Here is a 22,016-nt window from a genome sequence, read left to right as displayed (position 1 = left end):
TTTTAGTCAATACATGAACATTAAATGATCTCTGGGGTGGGCCAGGCAGGGGGCGCAGCTGTGAGCAAGACAAAGTTCTTGGAAGCTGAAAGACTTGGGAGCAGGGGCCTGGGTCCAGAGCCGACTCGGCCATCACTGACTTTGAATGAGCGGCTTGAGCCTAGGTGTCCTCATCTGCAGCCCCCTTCATGGTGGCCACGGGGAAGCTGCGTGCACAGAGTGCCAGGATGGGGGGGAGCAGAGTGGCCTGGTGGGGCCGGGGTAGACGTGGTAACAGACAGTGCTGGGGAGCAGGTCTGAGCTCAGCAGATGGTCCTGGGTCCTGACAGGCACCTGGGGACCGTCACTCAGTCTGACCCTGAGGGATCCTACAACCTGAGAGGAACCAAGCCTGCACCAAATGGAGTTTCAGAAACAGGAAACAGGAAGCAGGATGTGGCTTGAGACTTGCCCTGCACTTTTTGATCCTCCCTCCTTGTCTGAAGAGGAGGGGGATGGCTGGCTATGCCAGGGAGGGGAGGCGCTTCCCCATCTTGCAAGCTCCTACTCACACCTCAAAACCCTGTTGATAATATCCCCTCCCGTCCTCCTGTCCTCGGTTTCTCCATATGTTAAAAAAAGGGGGAGCCCTGTAGCTGGGGGGAACGTCCTCAGGGCACCTTCCTGACTTCACAGTGGGTTGGGGGGAGGGGAGGGAGCCATAGCCCCACAGAAGGTCAAAGCCGATGGCAGTGTCCCCACCATCCACGTGTGTGCAGGGCTGGTGCCTTGGTCCCCCCAGAGAGTCTTGTGTGGCCATGGGGCTGATGGTGTGGGTGACATCTGCAAGCCCGGAGCTGCTGTCTGAATGCCACCATCTGCTGCCACCTCCAACACACTGGCTTATCTAGGCTTGGGTTCCGGCCCATCTGATAAGCGGCAGGAACATGGTACCTCATGCTGCCTTGAATTTGTTTTCCTGGGTCCTGAGTAAGGCCGGGCACCTTTTAAAACACAGGAGGCATTTTTCTTGGGAGTGACCGCCTAACTGCCCTGCCCTGCTTGTGTGACACGCGCCTATCTCAGGAGGGTGCGTCCCAACAGAGCGGGCAGGGACCCATTAAACTGGCCAACCCCAGAGGGCGTGGTGTCATTCAGCTGTTTAAGATTCTCTGGTCTCCCCAGTTTGGGTGGCTCCCAATCTCTGCTCTGCCACAGTGACCAGTCTCACAGTGCTCCGTCAAGTCCCCTGGTGGGCTTGTGTGTGCGTGTTTCGACTGAGGTGAGCCAGGCCTGCGTCACACACCTGTGATCCCAGCGACTTAGGGAGCTGAGGCAAGAGGGTCCCGACTCCAGGTCAGCCCCGTCAACCTGGGGAGACCCTGTCTCAGAATTGAGAACATTTTTAAAAGGGCTGGAGATGTGGCTCAGTGGCGGACTGCCCCCAGGCTCCATCCCCGAACTAAAAATAAACAAATAAATGTGAAATTCACACAACAGAAAATTGACCGTGAACTTGCCCCGCAGCGCTCAGGACATTCAAAATGTAGGGCTTCCGTCTCCCTCTGGGACACGTTCATCTCCCCAAAGGAGACCCCCACCGCATTGGCAGGCCCCTGAGTTTTGTCTCTGGACTCGTCTGTTCTGGACGTCTCATGTCAAGGGAGTCACACCCTTGTGGCCTTTTGGGCCTGGTTTTTGTCACACAGCGTCATGATTTCAAGTTTCATCGTTGTGGCCTGGTCCTTTTACAGCTGAGTGACCTTCCCCTATGTGGATGGACCAGTTCCTTTATCCCTCCGCCCTGATATGGACACACTGGTCCTTCGGTCCCCTGGCCACTGTAAATGGTGCTGCCCTGACCGTGTGCACAAGGATCTGCTGGAACAGCTGTTTTGGATTCACCTGGAATTGCCACTGGGAGCATGTGGACTCTCACGGGGGAGAGTCGACCTACCCCATCTCTCTTTTTCATCTTTGTTTTTTTTGTTGAGCCCAGGAGCGGTTAACCACTGGGTCACACCCCCAGCCCTTTTTATTTTGCTGAAGAGTCTTGCTAAGTTGCTGAGGCTGGCTTTGAACTTGGGATCCTCCTGCCTCAGCCTCCAGAGCCGCTGGGATTCCCGGCATGCCTCACCAGGGCAGGCTACTCACTCCCTGCTTTTGATTCCAGATCTCTGACCTTTGTGTCCAGGGTCCCCTGGACGCACCTGTTTGGAAGGACCAGGATTTGGGTGTCTACCCTAGAGGCAGCAGGGGACAGGGTTCTGAGGACTCAGCGGGCTTCCTCTACTTACAGTGGTTCTGCACGTTTCCGGGGCAACCCAGGAAAGGGCCCCTTTCGGGTGAAGGTGGGGAATGGGCAGGGACCTCCCACAGGAAAGAATGTGACAGGTCCTTCCTGGGGCCCCATGGGGTGTCCATAAGCTCCTAACCGAAGTCCAAGTGTTTATCTCAGCAAGGAAGGTGTGTATCTGGAGCCCCTGATGTCCTGGGGCCCCTATGGGGCAGCCACAGGAGACACCATCTCTCTTTGCAATCACTTTGCGCCAAGCAGAGTTCACTCCCCAGCTCTGTCCCAGCTCTGTCCCAGCCAGGCCCCTCACCCTTCCTCTCAGGAAGCAATGGAGATGGGAGGACGCAGGATGAATGGAGCCTACATACACCTGGACCCTCACCCCACAGCTCCTGATCCCAACATTCCAAGCCTAGAAACTTCTATAGACCCTGGAGGCAGCAGGGGACAGAGTTCAAATCCTCCCCAAACCCAGCCCCGCCCCCCCAATCCCAAATCTGACTTTCCACTTCCAGAACCTTTTTGAATGTCAAGCCCAAAACCTCCGGAAGTCCGGGGGAGGAGGTGCGAGGGACAGGTTTCTGGGGCTTCTGGAAGCTTCCAACCCTCTGCAGAGACCCTGGAGCCCTGGGTCCAGCCTGCCTCCCAGCTCATCATTTCTTCATTGAGCACACGTTGGGCCAGCGCAGCGCGGGGCCCTGAGCCGAGGGACTGCACAGGGCGGCGGCCACCTCCAGCCGCGGGGAGCCCCCTCCCTGGCCGCGCCGGACCCAGGTGGGCTCCAGGGCCCGGGAGGAGCGGAGAGGCCCCGAGCGTCCGGCGCTGGCCCGGGCCGGGGGGGAAGGGGCGTGTCGGGGGCGTGTCGGGGGCGGGGCCGGAGGGCGCTGCGCCTGGGCCACCCGGAGACTCCGCGCGTCCGGGAGACGCGGCTCGCAGGCTGCAGCGGGAAGGAGCGAGGCCGGGAGGCGGGGGCTCCGCCTGGTGAGAGCCCTTCTCCGCTCCAGGGGAGGAGGGCAGGGCCTGGACGGTCGCCTGGCGGGTAAGTGTTAGGGACCCTGAGGACCTGGCGGCTCCCGGGAGTGGGCACCGGGAGGAGGCAAGGAGGGTCCAGGGAGCCACTAGCAAGTCCCTGAAGATGTAGCGACATCCTGCAGCCCCGAGTCGCAGGAACTCGGCTGGCCCCGCCCATCGGCAGCATTGATCCCCGGCGTTTCCAAGGCCACCTGTGGCCTTGGCCGGGGAGCAAAGCCTCCCTAACCCCGGGGACCCCTGCTCCCCGCCTCCTGCCAGGGTTGGGCCGGCTCTCCCGGAGGAGCGGCTGGCACTCAGCCCTCGTCCACCCGGTCGCTGTTCCAGTTGTGGCGATTGTTAGCCCTCTGAGGGTGGCTGTCCAGGAACTGTCCCCCAGCTCCTGAGGGCGCTGATTGTCGTTTCTGGAGGGAACCGCGGTTGATCCCCGACCTCTTCTTGCTGCGCCGGGGCTGGGCCACCTTCGGGAACGTGAGGTTTCCCGGGGTTCCTTCAGGTCCCGGCTCTGTGGCTTGGTAAAGTTGTTCCTGGTCGCCTGGCCTCAGTTTCTCCTCCTTGAGGTGAGACAGTGACCCGGATTTGAGGAGGGTGCCTGACTGCTCAGCCAGGAAGGGAATTTTTATTATGGGGTGTCCTGCTGGCCACGAGGGACTCTTAGACACGTGACTTTAAGCCTGGAGCCTCAGTTTCCCTCTGTGTTAAGCAGGTCTCCTGGCAGGCGCCCTGTGGAGGAGGGTGGAAAAGTACTGTGGCCGCTCAGGGGGCAATGAGCCGTCACCATGATTATGTTAATAATAATTATGGGGTCACCCTTCTGACCAACTTCCCTTCAGAGGCATTTTTTTTTTGTGTGTGGCCACATTTTTAGATGTGGAAACTGAGACACGCCCTCCCAGCGGGAAGACACCCTCCTCTGTAGTTCAGATCAGAGGTTCAGGTCCCAAGGGGAGCTGCCTCAATGCCGGCTCTGGGGCCAGCCCTGGGCGGCCAGCCCTTCCTGACGCCTAGCAGTTCCCAAGGCCACTACCACACGCAGAGGAGTCAGGAGAAGGTGTGGCCCCTGAGTTGGACAGCTGGGCCCCCACCTGGCTTAGATGAGCAGGTCCTGTTGGCCCAGCTACGTCGCCCTCCCTCTCCCCGTCCCTCACTCCCAAGGTGTGGCAGGTTCTGACCGCTGCTCTGGCTCTGGGGAACCAGGAGAAGGGGCCTTGGAGCCTGTGAGCTCAGAGAACCCCCATAAGCCCGCTCAGGCTGCTCAGAGGCACAGCTGGGTCGACCCAAGAGGAACTGGGAAAGTCTAAGTGACTTCTCCTCTTGCCACCAGCCTCTGAGGTCCAGAGCAGGGAAGGGACTTGTCTGGGGCCACCCCATGAGCCAGGGAGAGGTCCAGAACAATCTCTGCCTGGTGGGATTCTGGTGTGGCTTGATCACCTCCCATGACGGGGAGCTCATTATCGACAGAGCAAATTAAAGGAAATGCCATCAAGTGGTAGTGGGAGGCCGCCTGGGCCTCCACCCAGCCTCCCCTAGATGAGTTGATGGTGCTGTGCCTCATTTTCCCCCTCGATACAAAAGGGTCTAATCCAGCCCTGCCGTCCTGTGAGGACAGGTGTAGACAGGCAGACGGTGGCCAGGTGGCCAGACGTGGGCGCTCACATGATCTCTAATCTTGATCACACAGCTCTGTGACCCGTTGGTTTGGTATTTATCTTTGTGTGATAGTAGCACGACTTATTGCAGCACCATAGGACACTGCCCAGCCTGAAGGTGTGGGGTCCAGGAAGTCCCCAGAAGTGGGGCCCATGAGACGTCAGTGTCCCCCATCTGCCCTGGAACACAGGAAGGGTTAAGCCGGGAAGCCCAGCCCACCTTCTAAGGGGAGGTCTCCCGCCCTAGCAGGGGAGCCCAGGGGAGCCGGGCTGGGGTTGCCTCACGCTGGATCCATCCCCAGGGCTCGGGGCAGTTTCCCCAGAGAGGGACGACAGCTCTCTAAATGAATCACTGTGACCGCAACTGCCTTGATGGGGATTGAGCCTTGACCTGGAAACCAGGAAGCCAGGGTCTAAAGGGTGACGTCCCCCACCCTTTCCACACCCAGGTATTCGCCCAGAGCCCGGGGCACAGTCGACATGGAGCCCTGGGGCAGCACATGGTTTTATGAAGCAGCTCTGGCTATAATGAGCCTGTCTAAGGAATTATCTTTACTGGGAGTTTTCTTCTTTCTTTTCTGTTTGTAAAAGTGACTCCCGTTCTTCATAAAAAGGGGCTTGCCCATCGTCCTGGGTAGAGCAAGCCGGTACCAACAGGCGAGGAGCCGCCCCAGTCTCCATGGGCTGTGTGACCTCAGGCAGTTGGGCACCTTCTCTGTGCCCATCTTGTCCACCAAGACCCCCTGGAAGGCCCCGAGGGAGGCACTGGGGCTCCTTCAGAGGCGGGAAGAGTTTCTTCCCCCCTGGAGTCCAGCTCCAGAGATTACCCTTTGCTACCTTTCTCTCCCCAATGCGCACCTGAGTTCCATGAGCCTGGGGGCTGTTCTGTTATCCTGGCTGAGTCCCCCAAACCTAGACCCAGCTTGGGACACTCAGGAGGAGGTCAGCACTTGTTCCAAGAGTCAGGGCTTCATGTAGGTGACAACAGTGACTGCTGTTGATATTAACATACCGGTGGCCCTTCACAGACATGTCCCTTACAAGAAAGGTCACCATGCGGAGCTGGCGCGTGGCCCTTATGCACACAAGGGGGGGTTCTTCTAATTGCTTCCATCACCCTTGACCCCTCACTTGTGTGAGAGTGTTCCAGAACATTCTGAGAAAGTCCTCAGAAGGTTCCATGCCCCCATTCAAATCCCAGACGAGGGCTGGTGAACGTGCAGAAGCTGTCACTGATGTGGATGGAGTGCTCGCACCCGCTGCCGCTGGGACCTGGCTGGCAGCTGCCACCATCCCCCTGGAAGATTCCGAGGTCTAGGGGACCCAGCTACTTGTCCTGGGCCCCACAGGTGGTCAGTGGGCTGCCAAGGGCCACCATGGCTACTTCAAGGACCCAATCTTCCTGATAGGGAAACAGACCGGCTGGGGCTGGGGCTGGGGCTGGGGCTGGGGCTGGGCTACTCCCCTCCCAAAGCTGGAGTTGGGCTGGGGGTAAAAGCGCAGGTGGGACAGGCTTAGAGAAGGTTCCAGGACTCTGAGACTCAGTTTCTCATCTGGAAAGTGGAAGCGTCATGAGGGGGTGGAGGCCCCCAAGTTGGGGTCAGGCAGGGGGCCCTTGGGGTCAAGCGTGGGCATAGGTCAGAGGGGGCGGGGCCTGGGCTGTGGGAGTGGGCGGGGCTTGCCTCCCGTGCAACCTTCAACCCCTCCTGTCACTTGGCCTCCTGTTGAGGAGGACAGAAGTGCCTGGAGGGACACCTACCCAGGACAAGCACTCAGGTTGGCCATCACCTGGGTTGATGGCAAGGGACATGAGGTTGCCGTGCTGTCACGGCGGCGGGTGGGGGGTTCCCAAAATGAATTCAGCTGGGTGGTCGGCACTTCTGCGTATCTCAGGGCTTGTTAATATTCAATGGATTATGAATATTCAGTGCTCCGTGGACAACGCCTCATGAATATTTAGAGATCACAAACATCTGGTGCCTGGGGACTGTCTCTCTTCATCCCGGGTACAGAGTGTGCCCGGATCTCGAAGGTGCCCAGGGGTCCCTCACAGGCAGCTCCGACTCAACACGGACAGACTTTGGGGCCGTGATTCCCTAGCCACGCTGCGTCCTCGGGTGTCCTCCCTGCCCTAGGGGGAGCGAGTCTGCGGTCATCTAAAGTCAACAGGACCTTGTGCGTAGTTTCTATGCAAACACTGCACCTTTACAGAAGGCGCTTGAGCGTCCCGGACTTAGGGAGCCACAGCCATCCTGGACGTGGTCCTGCTGAGGACTGGCGGGGTCAGGGCTGGCGGGGTCAGGGCGCCTCCTGTAGGACAAACTCCGGTGACCGGCCTTCCTGAGCTGCCCATTTCTTGCAGAAGACTTGGATCCAGGACCTGCCCTTCAGGTCCACCTGGACCCCCCCTTAGTTTTTGGTTTGTTTCTTCTGTTTTCTTTTATGTTTGTGTTTTTGGTAAACATGGGGTGACTTTTTTCTTGGGGGGGGGGTCGTCCAGGGATTGAGCCCAGGGGAGCTTAACCACTGAGCCTCATCCCAGCCCTTTTTATTTCTTATTTAGAGATGGTCTCTCTGAGTTGCTAAGGCCCTTGCTAAGTTGCTGAGGCTGGACTTTGAACTCTGGATCCTCCTCTCTCAGCCTCTGCAGCTGCGGGGGGATTATAGCCCCCCCCCCCCCAGCTGGACAAGGCTCTTACCACCCAGCCACACCCCAGCCCAGGTTCTACTTGTTTATTTTTTTCCTCCTCATGCTGAGGCTGGAACCCAGGACCTTGTACATGACGTGTGTTCCCTCAAGCTACAGATCTACCCATTTTCTGAAGCCGAACACTGGTGGAAGGGGAGGGTGAGGATGAAGTGAGACGAGAGAAAATGACCTGGTGAGTGTTAGGTAGGAACATAGCCATAGAGGACGAAGCACCCAGTCCCCTCTGGGGCTCCTGGCTGGCTGGGAGACCCACAGAAGATCAGCAAGTCAGTTTCCGGTGACTTCTGGTTGAAATGGTTCAGGGAAGAGCAGATGTGGGGTGGGTGGTTTAGATTGAAGGTCAGAACTTTGCTGAGGTGACATTTGAGCTATGACTTGAAGATTAAAGAGAACCGGGTAGGCAGGGGCTAGAGGGAAGGGAGTCCCAGGTGGAAGCAGCAGCATGTGCAAAGGCCCTGGGGCAGCATGGAGCTCGGATGCTTAAAGGTTGCTCAGGAAGTCAGTGTGGCTGGAGCTGGTGGGCAGGGCAGAGGTTGTGGGCGCTGAGATGGCCACATTCAGCAGCCACACCCCCAGGGGAGGCTCCTGGGTCTTGGCCAGTGAATAGAAGTGGCTTTTCTGTGTGTGTTGAAGGAAGCAGACTCTGGGCTGGGCAAAGCAGCACTGGTGCATGAAGACAAACAGCCTGGGGGAAGCTGACTGGTCTGGTCATGTGGAACAGATAAGGGTCCTGGAGTGTCATCCCGGATGTCACTGCTGTGGCCTTGTCCTCTGTGAGTCCCCTCCTCTCACCTGGGGCTCCCCAGGCTAGGCCTGACCTTTGCAAGCCTGAGGGGCCTTGGGGCCTGTGCTGGTCCACCTGCTCCCTCCCGCCCCTGGGCTGGGTCTCCCTCCGCGTCCCAGTGAGACTTGAGGCTGCTCCCGTTCTGTTCCCGCGCGCTTTCTTGTCCACGCCCACATCCAGGTTCCAACACCCATGTCACCTGAGCCCGCCCACTCTTGTATCCCGCCAACCTGCCCCTTTTCCCAGACCCAAGTACTTCAACCTAGATGCCACCCTGCCCTCTCCTCCTGCTCTGATTACCCCTGCCCCTTGGTGGCCACAGGGGACTTCTTAAAAGCATAAATTAAAAGTCTCCTCTCCTACTCACACACCCTCCATGGCTCCCTATCACCAGGGGGAGGAGAGGAAGAATGTCCATGCACTTCTGCCCTCGTCAATGCTTTATTCCTCAAATCGCTCCATACAGCTTCACTCCACAGGTTCTTAACCAAGGAAATGGCAGTCCCTGAGGCTGGGCACTGCAATCGACATGACCCACTCACAGCAAACCCTTCTAGATTAGTCTAAGCTCTGCAAACACACTTGATCAAGATAGTCTCCCGACAGAAGGTCCCTCTGTGTGCTAAGCTCCAAAGTCGCAAGCCTTAGGCTCCAAGTCCAGCAGATGCACACTCACTCGGAGCGCGGTGACAGGTCCGCATCCAAGGCAGGCTTTTCCCGGGGTGGAGTGGGCGGCCGGTTGAGGAGGGGGTCGTCGGGAGAAGTTGCGGCTCTCACCCGGGGCCAGACGAGGCGGTAGAGTTTGAGGGAGTGAGGATCACACAGAGGATCAGCGTGAGGACAAGTGACGGGATGTCAGGTCCTCCTCAGGCTCTTCGGCTCTATTATTTATACAACATTTGGGGGCTTTTGACCCCCCTTTCAATCCTTATCAGCTACCACCGTGGGACAGGAGGTTCTCTGGGGACAGGAGCATCTGGTCTGGTGGTCCCCACCCTGATCTTCTCGCCTTTCCCTCTTATCAGGCGAGGTCAGCTTGACTCTGTTTATCAGGGTGAGGGGAAGTGACTTCTCTGAGCCACACTGGGGGCCCTGTGGCTGTGCCTGCTGACACTGCAGGTTTCCAACTGGAGTTTTTAAAATGGAGTGGCTCAGGCCTCAGGCCCCCGCAGCCCCGCCGCCTCCCGCATGGAACATGAGGTTCTTCCCGGTCGGCCCGGTTCTGCTTTCTGACTCCAGGCTGGTCCAGAAACCCTCCTGTCTCCTCCATGTCCCCCTCCAGCACCCTAGGCCTGTGCCCACCTCGGGGCTCTGTGCATACTGTGCCCTCTGCCTCCAGTGACCTTTCCCCAGGGCCCGGCCCGGGGGGGTTCCGCAATATCCTTCAGAATCTCCCTGGTGCCCGCTCGATCATGTCCCCTGCTGCTTCCTCTTCCCCCTACAGCATTTATAAAAGCTGCTTCTGGTTACTATGTCACAGGGCAGAGCGGGTGGCCCCAGAACCCAGTGTACATACAGTAGGTGCTCAATAAGTGCTCCATGGCCCAGCAGCCAGTGCGTCAGATAAGACTTGGGCTCCTGTGTGCCACAGGTTCACAGGCCGCCCACGCGGGGGTGGGCAATGCAGCGTGGGTGCCCCTGTGTCCCCAGGCTCTCTGTCCCTCCACGTTTGGTGTCACCCACGACACAACTCCTTGTGACTGGCTCTGGAAGGCAGTTGGGGGGGTGGGGGGCAGGCCCTTCTCAGAGTTCTGGCTTCTGAGCTTGCTCCATGCTGAGCCTCAGTGTCCCCAGCTGTAAGTGGGGGCTTCTGGGGGGACCAAAGGAGCCAGGACCATGACCTGACTGTTTTTGAGGCCACCACCGCATGGTGGTGACATATGCCAAACCCTTGTCCCTTCCCCCCCCTCCACACACACCTGGTGGGTTCTCGGCATCTCTGGGTTAGGACCCCCCCCCCCCCCCCCGGGGTGAACTGAGGGCCAAACAGGACCTGGCCGCTTCGGGATGGAGTTAAAATCTGATGCCAAGTTCTCTTTCCCGCTGGGAAGGGGCCAGGTGAGGTCTGGGGGGGTCCTGGGGTCTCCCCAGGCACTTTTTTTTTTTTTTTTTTTGTACTGGGGATAGAACTCCGGGGTGCTTAACCACTGAGCCACGTCCTTAGCCCTTCTTATGTTTTATTCACTTTGTGTGTGTGTGCGGTGCTGGGGATCGAGCCCGGGCCTTGAGCACGTGAGGCAAGCGCTCTGCCGGCAGCGCCCCAGCCCCAGCCCCTATATTGCACTTAGAGACAGGGTCTCCCCGGGCCGCTCAGGGCCTCGCTAATCAGCCTGCAGCTGGAGCTGCTGGGATCACAGGCGGAGCCACCCACCCGGCTTCCCAGCATTTCCCGTGAACCCCTTGAACGTTTTCCTCCCTGCAGTGGGGTCCTGGGTTTAGCTGGAAGCACAGATTAGGGCTCATCCCAGTTCCTGGCGCACCTCCTAACACCTGAGGAATCTTTGCAGCCCCAGGGTCTTGAATGCTAATGAGGCAGCTGGCAGCAGCTGTGGGTAGCTCCTGGAGGGACACTGGTCACCAGAAAGACCTGGAGCAGGATTAGAGGGCTGGGACTGTCGGCCCCACCCCAGCCTCCAGGGAGGGGAGGGGGCTGGCGGGGAGTTGATTGGCCGATGGTGCTGCCAATCATACCTGTGCAAGGAGGCCAGGGGAAAACCCATCAGCGCTGCCCGGGGAGGGTGGGAAAGCCCGCCCCCTTCTCCCGCCCCTCGGGCTGCGCCATCTCTGCACCCCCGACCCCCGCTGCCCCGTGAGCTCTGTGGCCTACTCCATCAAATTAACGGGACCCAAAGAGGGGTCTGGGAGCACAGATTTCCAACTAGTGGGTGAGAAACCCTGGAAACCCACCTGGGCTGATGGTGGGCATTGGAAGTGGGGGGAGGGGACAGTCTTGGGGACTGAGCCTCAACCTGTGGGACTGCAGGTACCTGGTTGTCCGAACTGGATTGACTTAGAGGACCCCAGCTGGCGGCCCCAGGGCATCCACAGCTTGCTTGGGGTGTACGGGAAGGTCCCCCAGGTACACACACATCTGACTGGGGGTGGGGGGGCGTCCAGGGTGGTGACAAGCACCCAGCACGTGCTTGTGGAATGAATGAGTGATCTCCGTGTGTGTTCTGAGGTAGGGGCTTCTAGGAAAGGCTGCTGGCCCCAGGATCTTGGGGACCACAGACTCGAACCCGGGCCTCGAGGGGCTGCCCACCAACACCCAGCCCTGTGCACCTCCTCCAGGAAGCCGACCCTGGCCCCCAGGGAACCCTGCGCCCCGTGTCTCCCAGGGCAGGTGTGGGGTCCCGACCCCGCTGATAGCAAGACCTCTGCGGATGGGTGGGTACCGCAGGGGCACAGCCCAGTGTGGTGCCCTGGTCCAGCCTCCTACTGAGAGGAGCCCCAGGTGCCTGCTCCCTCCAGTCCGGCCGGCTCCGAAGATCCATTCCGGGTGTGAAGCCTTAAGGGATCTGAGTTCAGTGGGTGCCTTGGTGAATGAGAAAAAGAGGATCCAGTTTGCATTAATGGGCGTGTAGGGGACCCTAGGGGATAGGAAGGGACAGAGAACCTGGCCCCTCCCACTCCCGCTCAGACCCGTCGCCCCCGCCGCACCTGCTGGGTGAATGGGGGATCTGTGAGTTTTGTGATGGGATCTGCCAGGATCTACGAGGGTAGCCCCCAGAATCCCTCCAGTTAGAGAAAACAACCCGGAGGAGAAAAAGAGGTGCCAACAAAGATTAAGCAAAAAGTTCTGGGCTGGGGTTGCAGCTGGGCTCTGCTTGCCTGGCACAGGTGGCACGGGTGGCACCGGGGAGGCGGGCGCTGGGTTTGACCCTCGGCCGCATCAAAAGAAAATAAAGGCATTGTGAGCCTTTACAACTACAAAAAAAAAAAACTTTTAAAAAGTTCTTACAAATAAACATGAAAATAAAACGCAAGCAACAGAATAGGCAGTTATGGAATCCGTTAAAGCCAAGTAGCCGTGTCCAAGGTTCCATTTCCCCTGGGTGCCCAGCCCCAGTTTCAGGAACTGTCCCTCCTTTTCCTTCTTCCTGCCCCTCCCCCTCCCCGGGGTTTTGTGGCTGCTGCTGTTTGGTGGGCTTTGTCGTCGTCTTGGTTTGGTTTAGGTTTTTTCTCCTTTGGTTTTCCGGTGCTGGGGATGGAACCAAGGTCTCAGTGCCGACCCCTGAGCTGTGCACCTGGCCCCTCACTTTGAATTCTCTCTTCTGGGTTATCTGTTGGTTTTGATGGAAATTCCTCAAGCTGTCAAGTATCCGTTGGGGTGGGTGTTGTGCTGGAGCAGGCTATAATAGTGCAGGATGTTACACAATGTGCTTGTCTCCAGCCAAAAGGTCCCCAGCAGGCCCCTGCCCGCCCCCCAAGTCATGGCAACCGAAGATATCTCCAAGCCAGGCCAGGTGGCGCGAGCCTGTGTCCCCGTGACTCGGGAGGCTGAGGCCAAGGCCTTGGAGGCTCAAGAAGGATCCCTTGAGCCCAGAAGTTTGAGACCAGCCCGGCAACATACTGAGATCTGGCTCAAACAAACTTTTTTTAATTAATTGATTTTTTTTTAAGAAAATGTCCCCATACAGTTGGATGCAGCTGTCCATGCAACTCGGGAGACTGAAGCTGGAGAATCACAAGTTCAAGGCCAGCCTAGGCAACTAAGCAAGGGTCTGTCTCAAAATAAAAATATAAAAGGGCTGGGGATGTAGCCCAGTGGTAGAGCCCTCCTGGGTTTAATCCCTAAAACCACATGCGCACGCGCGCGCACACACACACACACACACACACAAATGTCCCCAGGCAGGTGTCCCTTGGGACTAAGTTACTCTGTTAAGAATTAAGCCAGGTGCAATGGTGCCCACCTGTAATCCCAGCGGCTTGGATGGCTGAGGCAGGAGGATCACAAGTTCAAAGCCAGCCTCAGCAACTTAGTGAGGCCCTAAGCAACTCAGTGAGACCCTGTCTCTAAATAAAATATAGAAAAGGACAGGGATGTGGCTCAGTGATTAAGGGTCCCTGGATTCAATTCCCAGTACCAAAAAAAAAAAAAGAGAGAGAGATTGGCTTAGATTGTAAGCTGCAGATGGGGCAGGGCCTCACCCCCCAAACTTTTCAAAAGTCCTGAATGTCCTATTTCTACCCACTGGATCTCATGCCCTAAAATTAGGTTCATGACTCACCCTCTTCCCTACCATCTGAGCACCCTGGTTGCTGGGGTATCTAGGAGATGCCCTGGCTTCCTTCATGTGATTTCCTCTTTGGTGACTTGGTCTTTCTATGGAGGCGCAGGATGTGGCTGGGAGACCGTCTCCATTGTGAAACTGAAATCTCCTTCAGCATTCAGCTCTTTGAATTTTTGGATCTCCTGGACCTATCTTCCAGAGGCTGAGCCCCCAGGGCTGGCGCCCAGCTTTCCTGAAGGGCCCTCGGCTACTCAGCCCATTCCTACCTCAGGGCCTTTGCACCTGCTATTCCCTCCCAGGTGGCCACCATCCTGGCTTTTCCTTGCATTTCATTCATCTCTCAGCCCAGATGTCAACCAGACCTTAAAATCAAACCAGCCCAGACCCCATCTCCTCCTAGGATATTGGGAAATACATTTGGTCTTCTTCCCATTCCCTAGAATACAATTCCTAAAATCCTGGGAATCTCCCAGGGAGTGTGTCTTTGTATGCTAATGAGGTGACTGGTGGCAGCAGCCCTGAGGTAGCCTCTCAAGTAGGGGCTGCTCACCAAGACAGAATGAGGAAGCTGGGGACCTTCATCCCTACCCCCAACCTCAGGGAAGGGCAGAGGGGCTAAGGCTTGAGTTGGGCAGTGGCCAAGGATCTCGGCAGCCCTGCCTGGGGGTGAGCCTCCGGACCCCTAGGGACAGGCTTCCAGGGCTTCAGGTGGGGACAGACGGAGGTTCCCGTGAGCGGCACGCCCAGGGAGCTCCCTGCCCTTCCCAGGGTGCCTGGCACCGGGAGCCTGTCCATCCGCGTCCTTCGGGACACTCTGCCCTCCCCCCAGGACAGCACGTTCATGTCCCCTCAGTTCTGGGAGTCGCAACCTGAAGGCGGCCCTTCAGTCCTACTGCTCCAGCCGGGGCGGCTCTTCCTCTGGTCTAAGCCGGTCTCGGATCAGAGGCACCGGAGCGCAGGGACTTGGACGACCTCTGACTGCCGGCCAGCCCGCAGGGAAGGGAAGACCCGGCTGTCCCTCCTTCCTCTGGGTGACAGGCCCTGTGGCAGACGCTGGTTGGATGGCCAGGTCACTGTGTCACTTCCCTCCCCGTCCCTGACACGTTTGGAAATCCTGTGTTTGGGTTCCTTGGTGGACATGGTCCTCCCTGGGTTCCCCTTTAGCCTCTCGGACAGACCAGTGGCAAGGCCGTCCCGGGTGACACAGGGGACCTGGGTTTCTGCCCGGGACCCCCTGCTCCTGCTCCCCTGCCTCGGCTGTTGGCCACACGCCACCTTCCAGCAGCTGCTCAGCCTGGGGTCCTGGTGACCGCTCAGGACTCCCCGGGTTCTGTGCACACCTGGTCCCGTCCCTTCTGTGTCGAGTTTTACGTGTGACTCTGTCTTGATCTGGGAGCTGACTCCAGGCTCGTGTTGCTGCTCTGATTGGTTCAGTCGGAGGCGGCTCGCGGCCTGTTTCTATATTCATTTTTCTGTGCTGAGCCGGGGATCCAGCCAGGCCTCACGGTCCAGGCCAGCGCTCCTCCGCTGAGCCCCGTCCCCAGCCCCATCTTGTCTTCTCCTTAGAGACAGGGTCCCACTGAGCTGCTCAGGGCCTCACTGTTGCTGAAGCTGGCTTTGAGCTCGCGATCCTCCTGCCTCAGCCTCCGGACGGCTGGGATGATGGCGTGCCCCACCACACCTGCAAAAGAGCTGCAGCTGGGCCAGGGGCACACCTGTCCTCACAGCGGCTCCAGGGAGCTGAGGCAGGACGACGCAGGTTCGAGGCCAGGCTCTTCCACAGGGCGGAGGCTGGCAGTCTGGGGGCAGGGCTCCACGTGGGCAGGTGCCTCTCGAGCAAACTGACCAGACCCGAGGAAGGGCCGGGACCCCGACTGCAGCCAGAAGCCCAGAGAACACCCCCTGGGGCTGGGGCTGGGCATGGGGCGCCAGCTGGGGGCTGAGCCTCGGCCTGTGGGGTCTGAGCCGCCTCGGGGGAGGGGGGGAGAGACTCAGAACAGAACTGGGTTAGAGGAAGCTGCGCAGGTGTCCACTGCAGAGCTGACCGCCTGGCGGCTGGTGAGAAGTCCCCACCCGTCGTGGGTTGCAGCGGTGACGTGGTGTGTGCCCAGCCAGGAACCCAGCCTGAGCTGCTTCTCTACTCCCCCCTGAGTCTTCCTCTCCCGTCACCTTGGTTGAATTAGTTACTTGCTGTTCACCACACTCCAGGGTGTGGGCCCCACAGTGGCGGGACCCACGTGTCCCCCGCGCCTATCCACCGATGCGTCCCCAGCTCCTGGTGTATTAGAGGAGCGCAGGCCATGAACAGATGTGGTGCATTATCCTGAGAATCGGGGTTTTTTCCAGGGGCTGTGGCGACCCAACATTCTTTCATTCATTAGTCACACGTTTATTGAGCACCTACTATGCACATAGAGGCTGGGAATAAAATGGGAAAACGCGTTGTGGTGGAGAAATGGTCAAGGAAAAAGAAAAAACCCTTTAAAAAGTTTCATTATGTATTTTAGGCGGTGACTAGTGCTACAGAAAAAAGAAGTAGTAAGATGAATACAGATCAGAATAGTTAGTGTCCCACCCACAAAGGTCTTCCTGGGAAGGTGACAGTTGTGCAATGACAGGAAGGAGTTGAACTGCTTGGGATTAGGGGGTGGGGGAAGAGCAATCCAGACAGAGTGAAGAGAATGTGCGAAGGTCCTGAGGCAGGACCACGCCCGGTGTATGGGAGGAGAAACTGTCCATGGTACTTTTAGTAGGGTTGATTCTTCTTGTTTCTATTGAGGCTCAGAGACAGCAAGCTGCTTTCCCAAGGTCACACAGTGGAACCTGCGGTGTAGAATCTGAGCCCTGTTTTGGGGGCTGCACATGTCTATCTGGCCCAGGAGACCTTGGCCAGGCTGAGAGGAACATGTTGGGAAATGGCCTCGTGGGTCGGCAAGGGAAGCCCTGTCCCCGGTTTCCATGCTAAGTTTTTACCCAAGATAGAAACAGGAAGCTACTCTCTGCCTTGCTCCCAGCCTGTAGCTGGGAGGGGGGTCACTCGGGGTTAAAGAGGCCTGACAGGACCCTCTGACCGCCCTGTACTCTTTCAGGTGCCATTGGGGAGACAGAAGAGACCCCAGCTCAGCACAGGCACCCCAAGACAGTCCAAGGTGAGTACGTTCAGATGTTCATTCGACAAACACTCAAGTGCCACTATGCACAAGTGGCTGGTGCCCTTTGTGGCCACACAACCCTGTGAGCTGGGGGCTGCTTGGAGGTCCCCTCTACATCTGAGGAGACCCAAGGCCCAGGGAATGAGAGGCCCAGCCAGGGTATGAGAGAATTAACTTCAAACCCAGAAGTTGGACCCTAAAGTGTGCTCTCCGAGACTGCCATGTTCCGGGTCTCCCTGGTGCCAGTATGTATTTGCTGAATAGAAAAGTCCTGCCTGAGTCTAATCTGGTCCTGTCATGCTTCACCAGAAAGTAGATCCTCAATTCAAGGCTGGAGAACAACACAGACCCACCTGGCCCAACAAAAGGATTTTGCAGGTGCCCGGGGAAGCCTGGGGAAGGAATCTGAAAGGGACATCGTGGGCTCTGCCTGGATGCGTGGAGGGAAAGTTTACAGGAGGAAGGATCATGACAGCCGGGGTTTTGAAGGCTACATATAAGTTCACCAGAGAGACACTGAGTGAATTGTGAATTCAGTAGACGTTCCCTTCCTCCCCGTGTGTCTGCCTCATTCTGGGTGATGCCAAACCTACAAGCTGCCTCCATACTGGGAAAGATGAAGCCAGACATGGACACCGCCAGGAAATCAGGACCGGGCCAGGGAGGGAGAGAAGGACTAGAGACAAGGGCCAACCGGGACCCTTACAGAGGGACCAACAAGGGCTTGCTGGAGAAAGGGCCATTTGGGATGGGTTTTGAGGCATCCGTAGGAGGTTGCCAGGGAAGATGGCTTTGTTTGAGCCTTGCTGTGTTTGAAGGATGTAAGCAGAGCCAGGGTCCGTGGTCAGGTTAGAGGACCACTAAAAACGGGAAGAATGGCCAGGCACAGTGGCCCCCGCCTGTAATCCCAGGGACTCAGGAGGCTGAGGCAGGAGGATCATGAGTTCAAAGCCAGCCTCAGCAACTTATGGAGGCTCTAAGCAACTTAGTGAGACCCTGTCTCTAAATAAAAAATAAAAAGGGGGCTGGGGTTGTGGCTCAGTGGTAGAGCACTTGGCCTAGCACTTGTGAGGCCCTGGGTTGGATTCTCAGCCCTGCATATAAATAATAATCTAAAAAAGATATTTTGTCCATCTACAACTAAAAAAGCAGGGGCTGGGGATGTGGTTCAGCATTTCTGGGTTCAATCCCCAGTACCAAAAAAGAAAAGAAAAGAGAAAGAAAGAAACAGGAAGAATGGGAACTGTTGTAACCAGAAGCTCAAAGCTTCCTGGTGGGGAGGTGGAAAGGATCCCAGCCGCCTCCTCTGTCACAAAGCGGTTCCGGCTGGGATGTGGCTCAGTTGGTAGAGCGCTTGTCCCGCATGCACCAGGCCCTGGGCTCAACCCCCAGCACCACAAAATCTAAAGGCTTCCTTGCCTCCCCCCGGGTGGCTCTTTGGTGCTCTCTGAAGCAGGAGTGGGGAGAACCCGGCTGGGGGCTGGGTGAGAGATTCTGGACATGATTAGCCTGGGGGGGGGGGGGGGAGACCGGATAAACCAGGTGGCTGGGGGTGCCCGGCGGTGGCCAGCCCTCCAGGCCGTCCTTCTCCACAGGAGCCCTCGACGGCCTGCTCCTGGGACCCGGGCCCGGCTGGCCAGGATGAGGTGTGCGCGCCCCCTGCGGCCCGACCTGGGCCTGGTCCTGGCCGTGGCCACCTTCGCCGTCCTGGTCCTCTTCAGCCTGCACGTGTCCACACCGCCCAGCTGCCTGCTGCCCGAGAAGCCCCTGGGGACCCCCGACGTCCTCCCCTGGCCCTCGCCGCCCGCGCGCCTCCGCCCCGCCCCGTGCCTCGCCAACGCCTCCGCCGCCGCGCACCCCGATTTTGCGGGGCAGCCGCGGCACGTGCGCGACTTCCTGCTGTACCGCCACTGTCGCAGCTTCCCGCTGCTGCAGGACGCGTCGCCCGACAAGTGCGCGCGGCCCGTGTTCCTGCTCCTGGCCATCAAGTCGTCGCCCAGCAACTACGAGCGCCGGGAGCTGGTGCGGCGCACGTGGGGACAGGAGCGCCAGGTGCGGGGCGCGCAGCTGCGGCGCCTCTTCCTCGTGGGCAGCGCCGGCCACCAGCACGAGGCCCGCAAGGTCAACCGGCTGCTGGAGCTGGAGGCGCGGACGCACGGCGACATCCTGCAGTGGGACTTCCACGACTCCTTCTTCAACCTCACGCTCAAGCAGGTGGGCGCGACCGGGCGCCGGGTGGCGGTGCGCTGGCAGATCCTTCCTGCCTCCAGGGGCCCAGGGGACCAGAAACCTCCGCTCATCCCTCTACTGCCCCTCCTCTGACCTCGCTGTCCTTTTAGTGACCTGCTCCTCCCCTGGGTGACTGGGAGGAAGGGCAGAGGGATTAAGATGACCTGCAGAGATCTGCTGGGATGACACTGGTTCAAATCCAGCCTCTGCCTCTTGGTTGCTGTTTGGCCTTGGGGGAGTTCATTTGCCTCTCTGTGCCTTTATTTTCCAGACCTGGGAAATGGGATGTGAATTAGACACCCCCCCCCCCACCTCTGAGGGCTGCTCTGGGGACTACATAAGACAGTATTAGTAAGGCATCTTGGGATAGGATGTCACTCAGGGGTAGAGCACTTGCCTGGTATGACTGAAGCCCTGGGTTCCATCACCAGCATCACAAAACAAACAAAACCCTAAGGCACTTCCACAGGCAACTGGTGCTCAGCTAAGTTTGGCAGTGACAGGGGCTCCCTCTCACTTATTTGTGCTGGCTCTATCTCCCCATGAGGCTGGGTCTGTGTCTCAGTCCTGGCACATAGTAAGTGCTCAATGAGGACCTTTGGATGGACAAGAACCCAGCCCAGGGCAGCAGGAAGAGCAAAGCCAAGTGGAGACACATTAGGGGACAGCACAGGGGCACATAGGCCTGGAGCCAAGGCTTCTGGTGACTCTTTCTCCATGGGTCACCTTGCTCAATGCCCTGTCTGTTCCCTTACCAGGATTGAGGACCACACCTATCTCCCAAGGTCACATTTTGAGGCACCATGGATTGAACCCTGGGGTGCTTAACACTGAACCACATCCTCGGCCCTTTTTGTATTTTGTTTAGAGACAGAGCCTCACCGACTCACTTAGGGCCTCACTAAGTTTCAGAGGCTGGCCTTGAACTTGAGATCCTCCTGCTCAAGCCTCCCAAGTAGCTGGGATTTCTTAAAGCATAAGTGCAGTAAATTTCACCTTGACAAGCATGCACCTAGCGCTAGTGACATGCTGGCCCCATATTGGGTGCTGGGGAGATGGAATACAAAGGAAAGACACTGTCCCACCCTGAGGGAGCCCAGAGACCAGTGGGAAAGGTAGGTGTCAACTAGTAGTCACATGAGTAACTACAGGGCTCAGCCAGGTGGAGTTAAAAGGAATCACAATAAATATAAATGGCACAATTTTCAGGACATCTTGATTCTTTACAAAGCTCCACCAACTGGGGAAGCAGGTGCCATAATGAGGCCTGTGGGAAAGTTGGGAACTGAGACCCAGGTCACCCCAGAGAGTGGCAGTAACAGGCTATCCCTGTTGAGGGACTCCAGCCCTCAAGCTGACACCCCTCCTGCCCTGCAGGTGCTGTTCCTCGAGTGGCAAAAGACCAGGTGCACCCACGCCAGCTTCGTGCTCAACGGGGACGATGACGTTTTTGCACACACTGACAACATGGTCACCTACCTGCAGGGCCTTGACCCCGACCAACACCTCTTCGTGGGGCATCTGATCCAGAACGTGGGCCCCATCCGGGTTCCCTGGAGCAAGTACTACGTGCCCCAGGTGGTGACGCGCGAGGAGCGCTACCCTCCCTACTGCGGGGGAGGTGGCTTCCTGCTGTCCCGCTTCACCGCCGCCGCCCTGCGCAGGGCCGCCCCGGCCCTGGACCTCTTCCCCATTGACGACGTCTTCCTGGGCATGTGCCTGGAGCGCGAGGGGCTGAAGCCCACCTCCCACAGCGGCATCCGCACAGCTGGGGTGCAAGCCCCGTCCACCGGCCTGTCCTCCTTTGACCCCTGCTTCTACCGGGAGCTGCTGCTGGTGCACCGCTTCCTGCCCTACGAGATGCTGCTCATGTGGGACGCGCTGAGCCAGCCTGACTTCACCTGTGGCAAGCGGGTGCAGGTCTTCTAAGGTCACCTCAAGGTCCCCCGCCACTGAGCTCCTGTCTCCACTTGAACAAAAAACGAAGGATCCCTTCCTCCTGGGAAGCGGGAGGCAGAGGACTTGGTCTTCCCAGGGGAGCTGAGCATAAGGAGCCCTGGGGTCTAAGGAGTGAATACGCTGCCTGGCGAACTCCTACACACCCTTCAAAACCCTCCGGGTCTGTGCTCCAGAGTTCCCTCTCCCGTCGGGAGCAAACCCAGGCAATGTGACCGGCACCTTTCCATGGTGTCTGATGACGGGAAGCCCCTCTGCCAGGATTCCAGCTGTGGATGCCTCCGGTCCCCTGGGTGAAGGCCCCACTTCCCAGTTCTGACCTGAATCACAGACTGGACTGACACAACCCCTCCTTCCAACTGGTGCTCTGGTCATTTTGTGGTAGATAGTTCCAGCCACAGCTCAAGGCCATCCAGGGGCCCCTGTGTCCACTGGAGTGGGAAGCAGTGGTCAGCCTGGGCCGGCGGCTCTACTCCTAATGCCTCTGTGGGCTTCAGGCCCCTCAGTTAGAGAGAGACCGGCCCGCCCCGCCTCACCTGTGGCATCGAGTGTCATTGGAGGGACACAGCTGTCCGCGTCAGGCTGTGGGAGCTCAGAGTGGCTCCGGGTCCCCAGCAGGGCTTTGTCCCCACACCTGCACCCCCCCAAGAGCTCAGGGAACAGTTCAGAGTGGGGCCAACTTTCACCCACCCACTGCCCAGGGAAGGGGTGACAGGTCCCCAGGCGGCCCCAGTGTGTTTTACAGGTGGGAGGGTCCACGTGAGCTGGTGACTCCCTGCTGCCCCCAGGCGGGACCTGAGCTCCCCAGGCCCCGTGGGGATGAGGCAGCTGGGCAGAGTGTCCTCAGGGAATAAAGCATTTTGTGAAAACCTGGAAATCAATTTATTTTTTAAAAAAGCTGTTTCTAAGTGTTAACGAGAGACTGGTCGACATCTGTCTCTTCAAGTCTCAGATTTCAGGAGGAAGTACCCGTGGCGGCAGTGGGTGGTTGAAAG

The 22,016-nt window shown here is 58.3% G+C and overlaps 1 protein-coding gene and 2 long non-coding RNA genes across 4 annotated transcripts; 1 reads left to right on the top strand and 2 right to left on the bottom strand.

Moving 5' to 3' along the window:
- The first annotated feature begins 3,183 nt into the window (after positions 1 to 3,183).
- Positions 3,184 to 21,890, top strand: B3gnt3 (UDP-GlcNAc:betaGal beta-1,3-N-acetylglucosaminyltransferase 3). Of its 2 annotated transcripts, none has more exons than XM_027932045.2 (4): positions 3,184 to 3,314; positions 16,774 to 16,833; positions 18,432 to 19,050; positions 20,443 to 21,890. In XM_027932045.2, the coding sequence occupies exons 3-4, from the start codon at positions 18,478 to 18,480 to the stop codon at positions 20,992 to 20,994; spliced, it is 1,125 nt and encodes a 374-aa protein (XP_027787846.2). In that variant the 5' UTR covers positions 3,184 to 3,314; positions 16,774 to 16,833; positions 18,432 to 18,477; the 3' UTR covers positions 20,995 to 21,890. The 2 variants fall into 2 exon arrangements, with proteins under 2 accessions (XP_027787846.2, XP_071457328.1); XM_071601227.1 differs by lacking the exon at positions 3,184 to 3,314 and adding an exon at positions 15,736 to 15,739.
- Positions 8,870 to 11,184, bottom strand: LOC139701701 (uncharacterized). The gene is made up of 2 exons (XR_011704230.1): positions 10,928 to 11,184; positions 8,870 to 10,153 (listed from the first exon to the last, which is right to left on the bottom strand). It is a non-coding gene; the product is annotated as an uncharacterized lncRNA (long non-coding RNA).
- Positions 12,445 to 14,686, bottom strand: LOC117794786 (uncharacterized). The gene is made up of 2 exons (XR_011704229.1): positions 13,364 to 14,686; positions 12,445 to 12,799 (listed from the first exon to the last, which is right to left on the bottom strand). It is a non-coding gene; the product is annotated as an uncharacterized lncRNA (long non-coding RNA).
- Positions 21,891 to 22,016: the final 126 nt, after the last annotated feature.

Source organism: Marmota flaviventris, chromosome 1 (genome assembly GCF_047511675.1).
Source record: "Marmota flaviventris isolate mMarFla1 chromosome 1, mMarFla1.hap1, whole genome shotgun sequence".
Taxonomy (NCBI): domain Eukaryota; kingdom Metazoa; phylum Chordata; class Mammalia; order Rodentia; family Sciuridae; genus Marmota; species Marmota flaviventris.
Note: the sequence above shows the minus strand (reverse complement) of the source record. Positions and strands in the feature narration are given on the sequence as shown.

What these genes read in the sequence shown, in the direction of transcription:
- B3gnt3 (XM_027932045.2), top strand. Translation starts at nt 18,478, where the DNA reads ATGAGGTGTGCGCGCCCCCTGCGGCCCGACCTGGGCCTGGTCCTGGCC. An exon ending in TCAACCTCACGCTCAAGCAG is followed by an intron (nt 19,051 to 20,442) that starts GTGGGCGCGACC and finishes CCTGCCCTGCAG; the next exon opens with GTGCTGTTCCTCGAGTGGCA.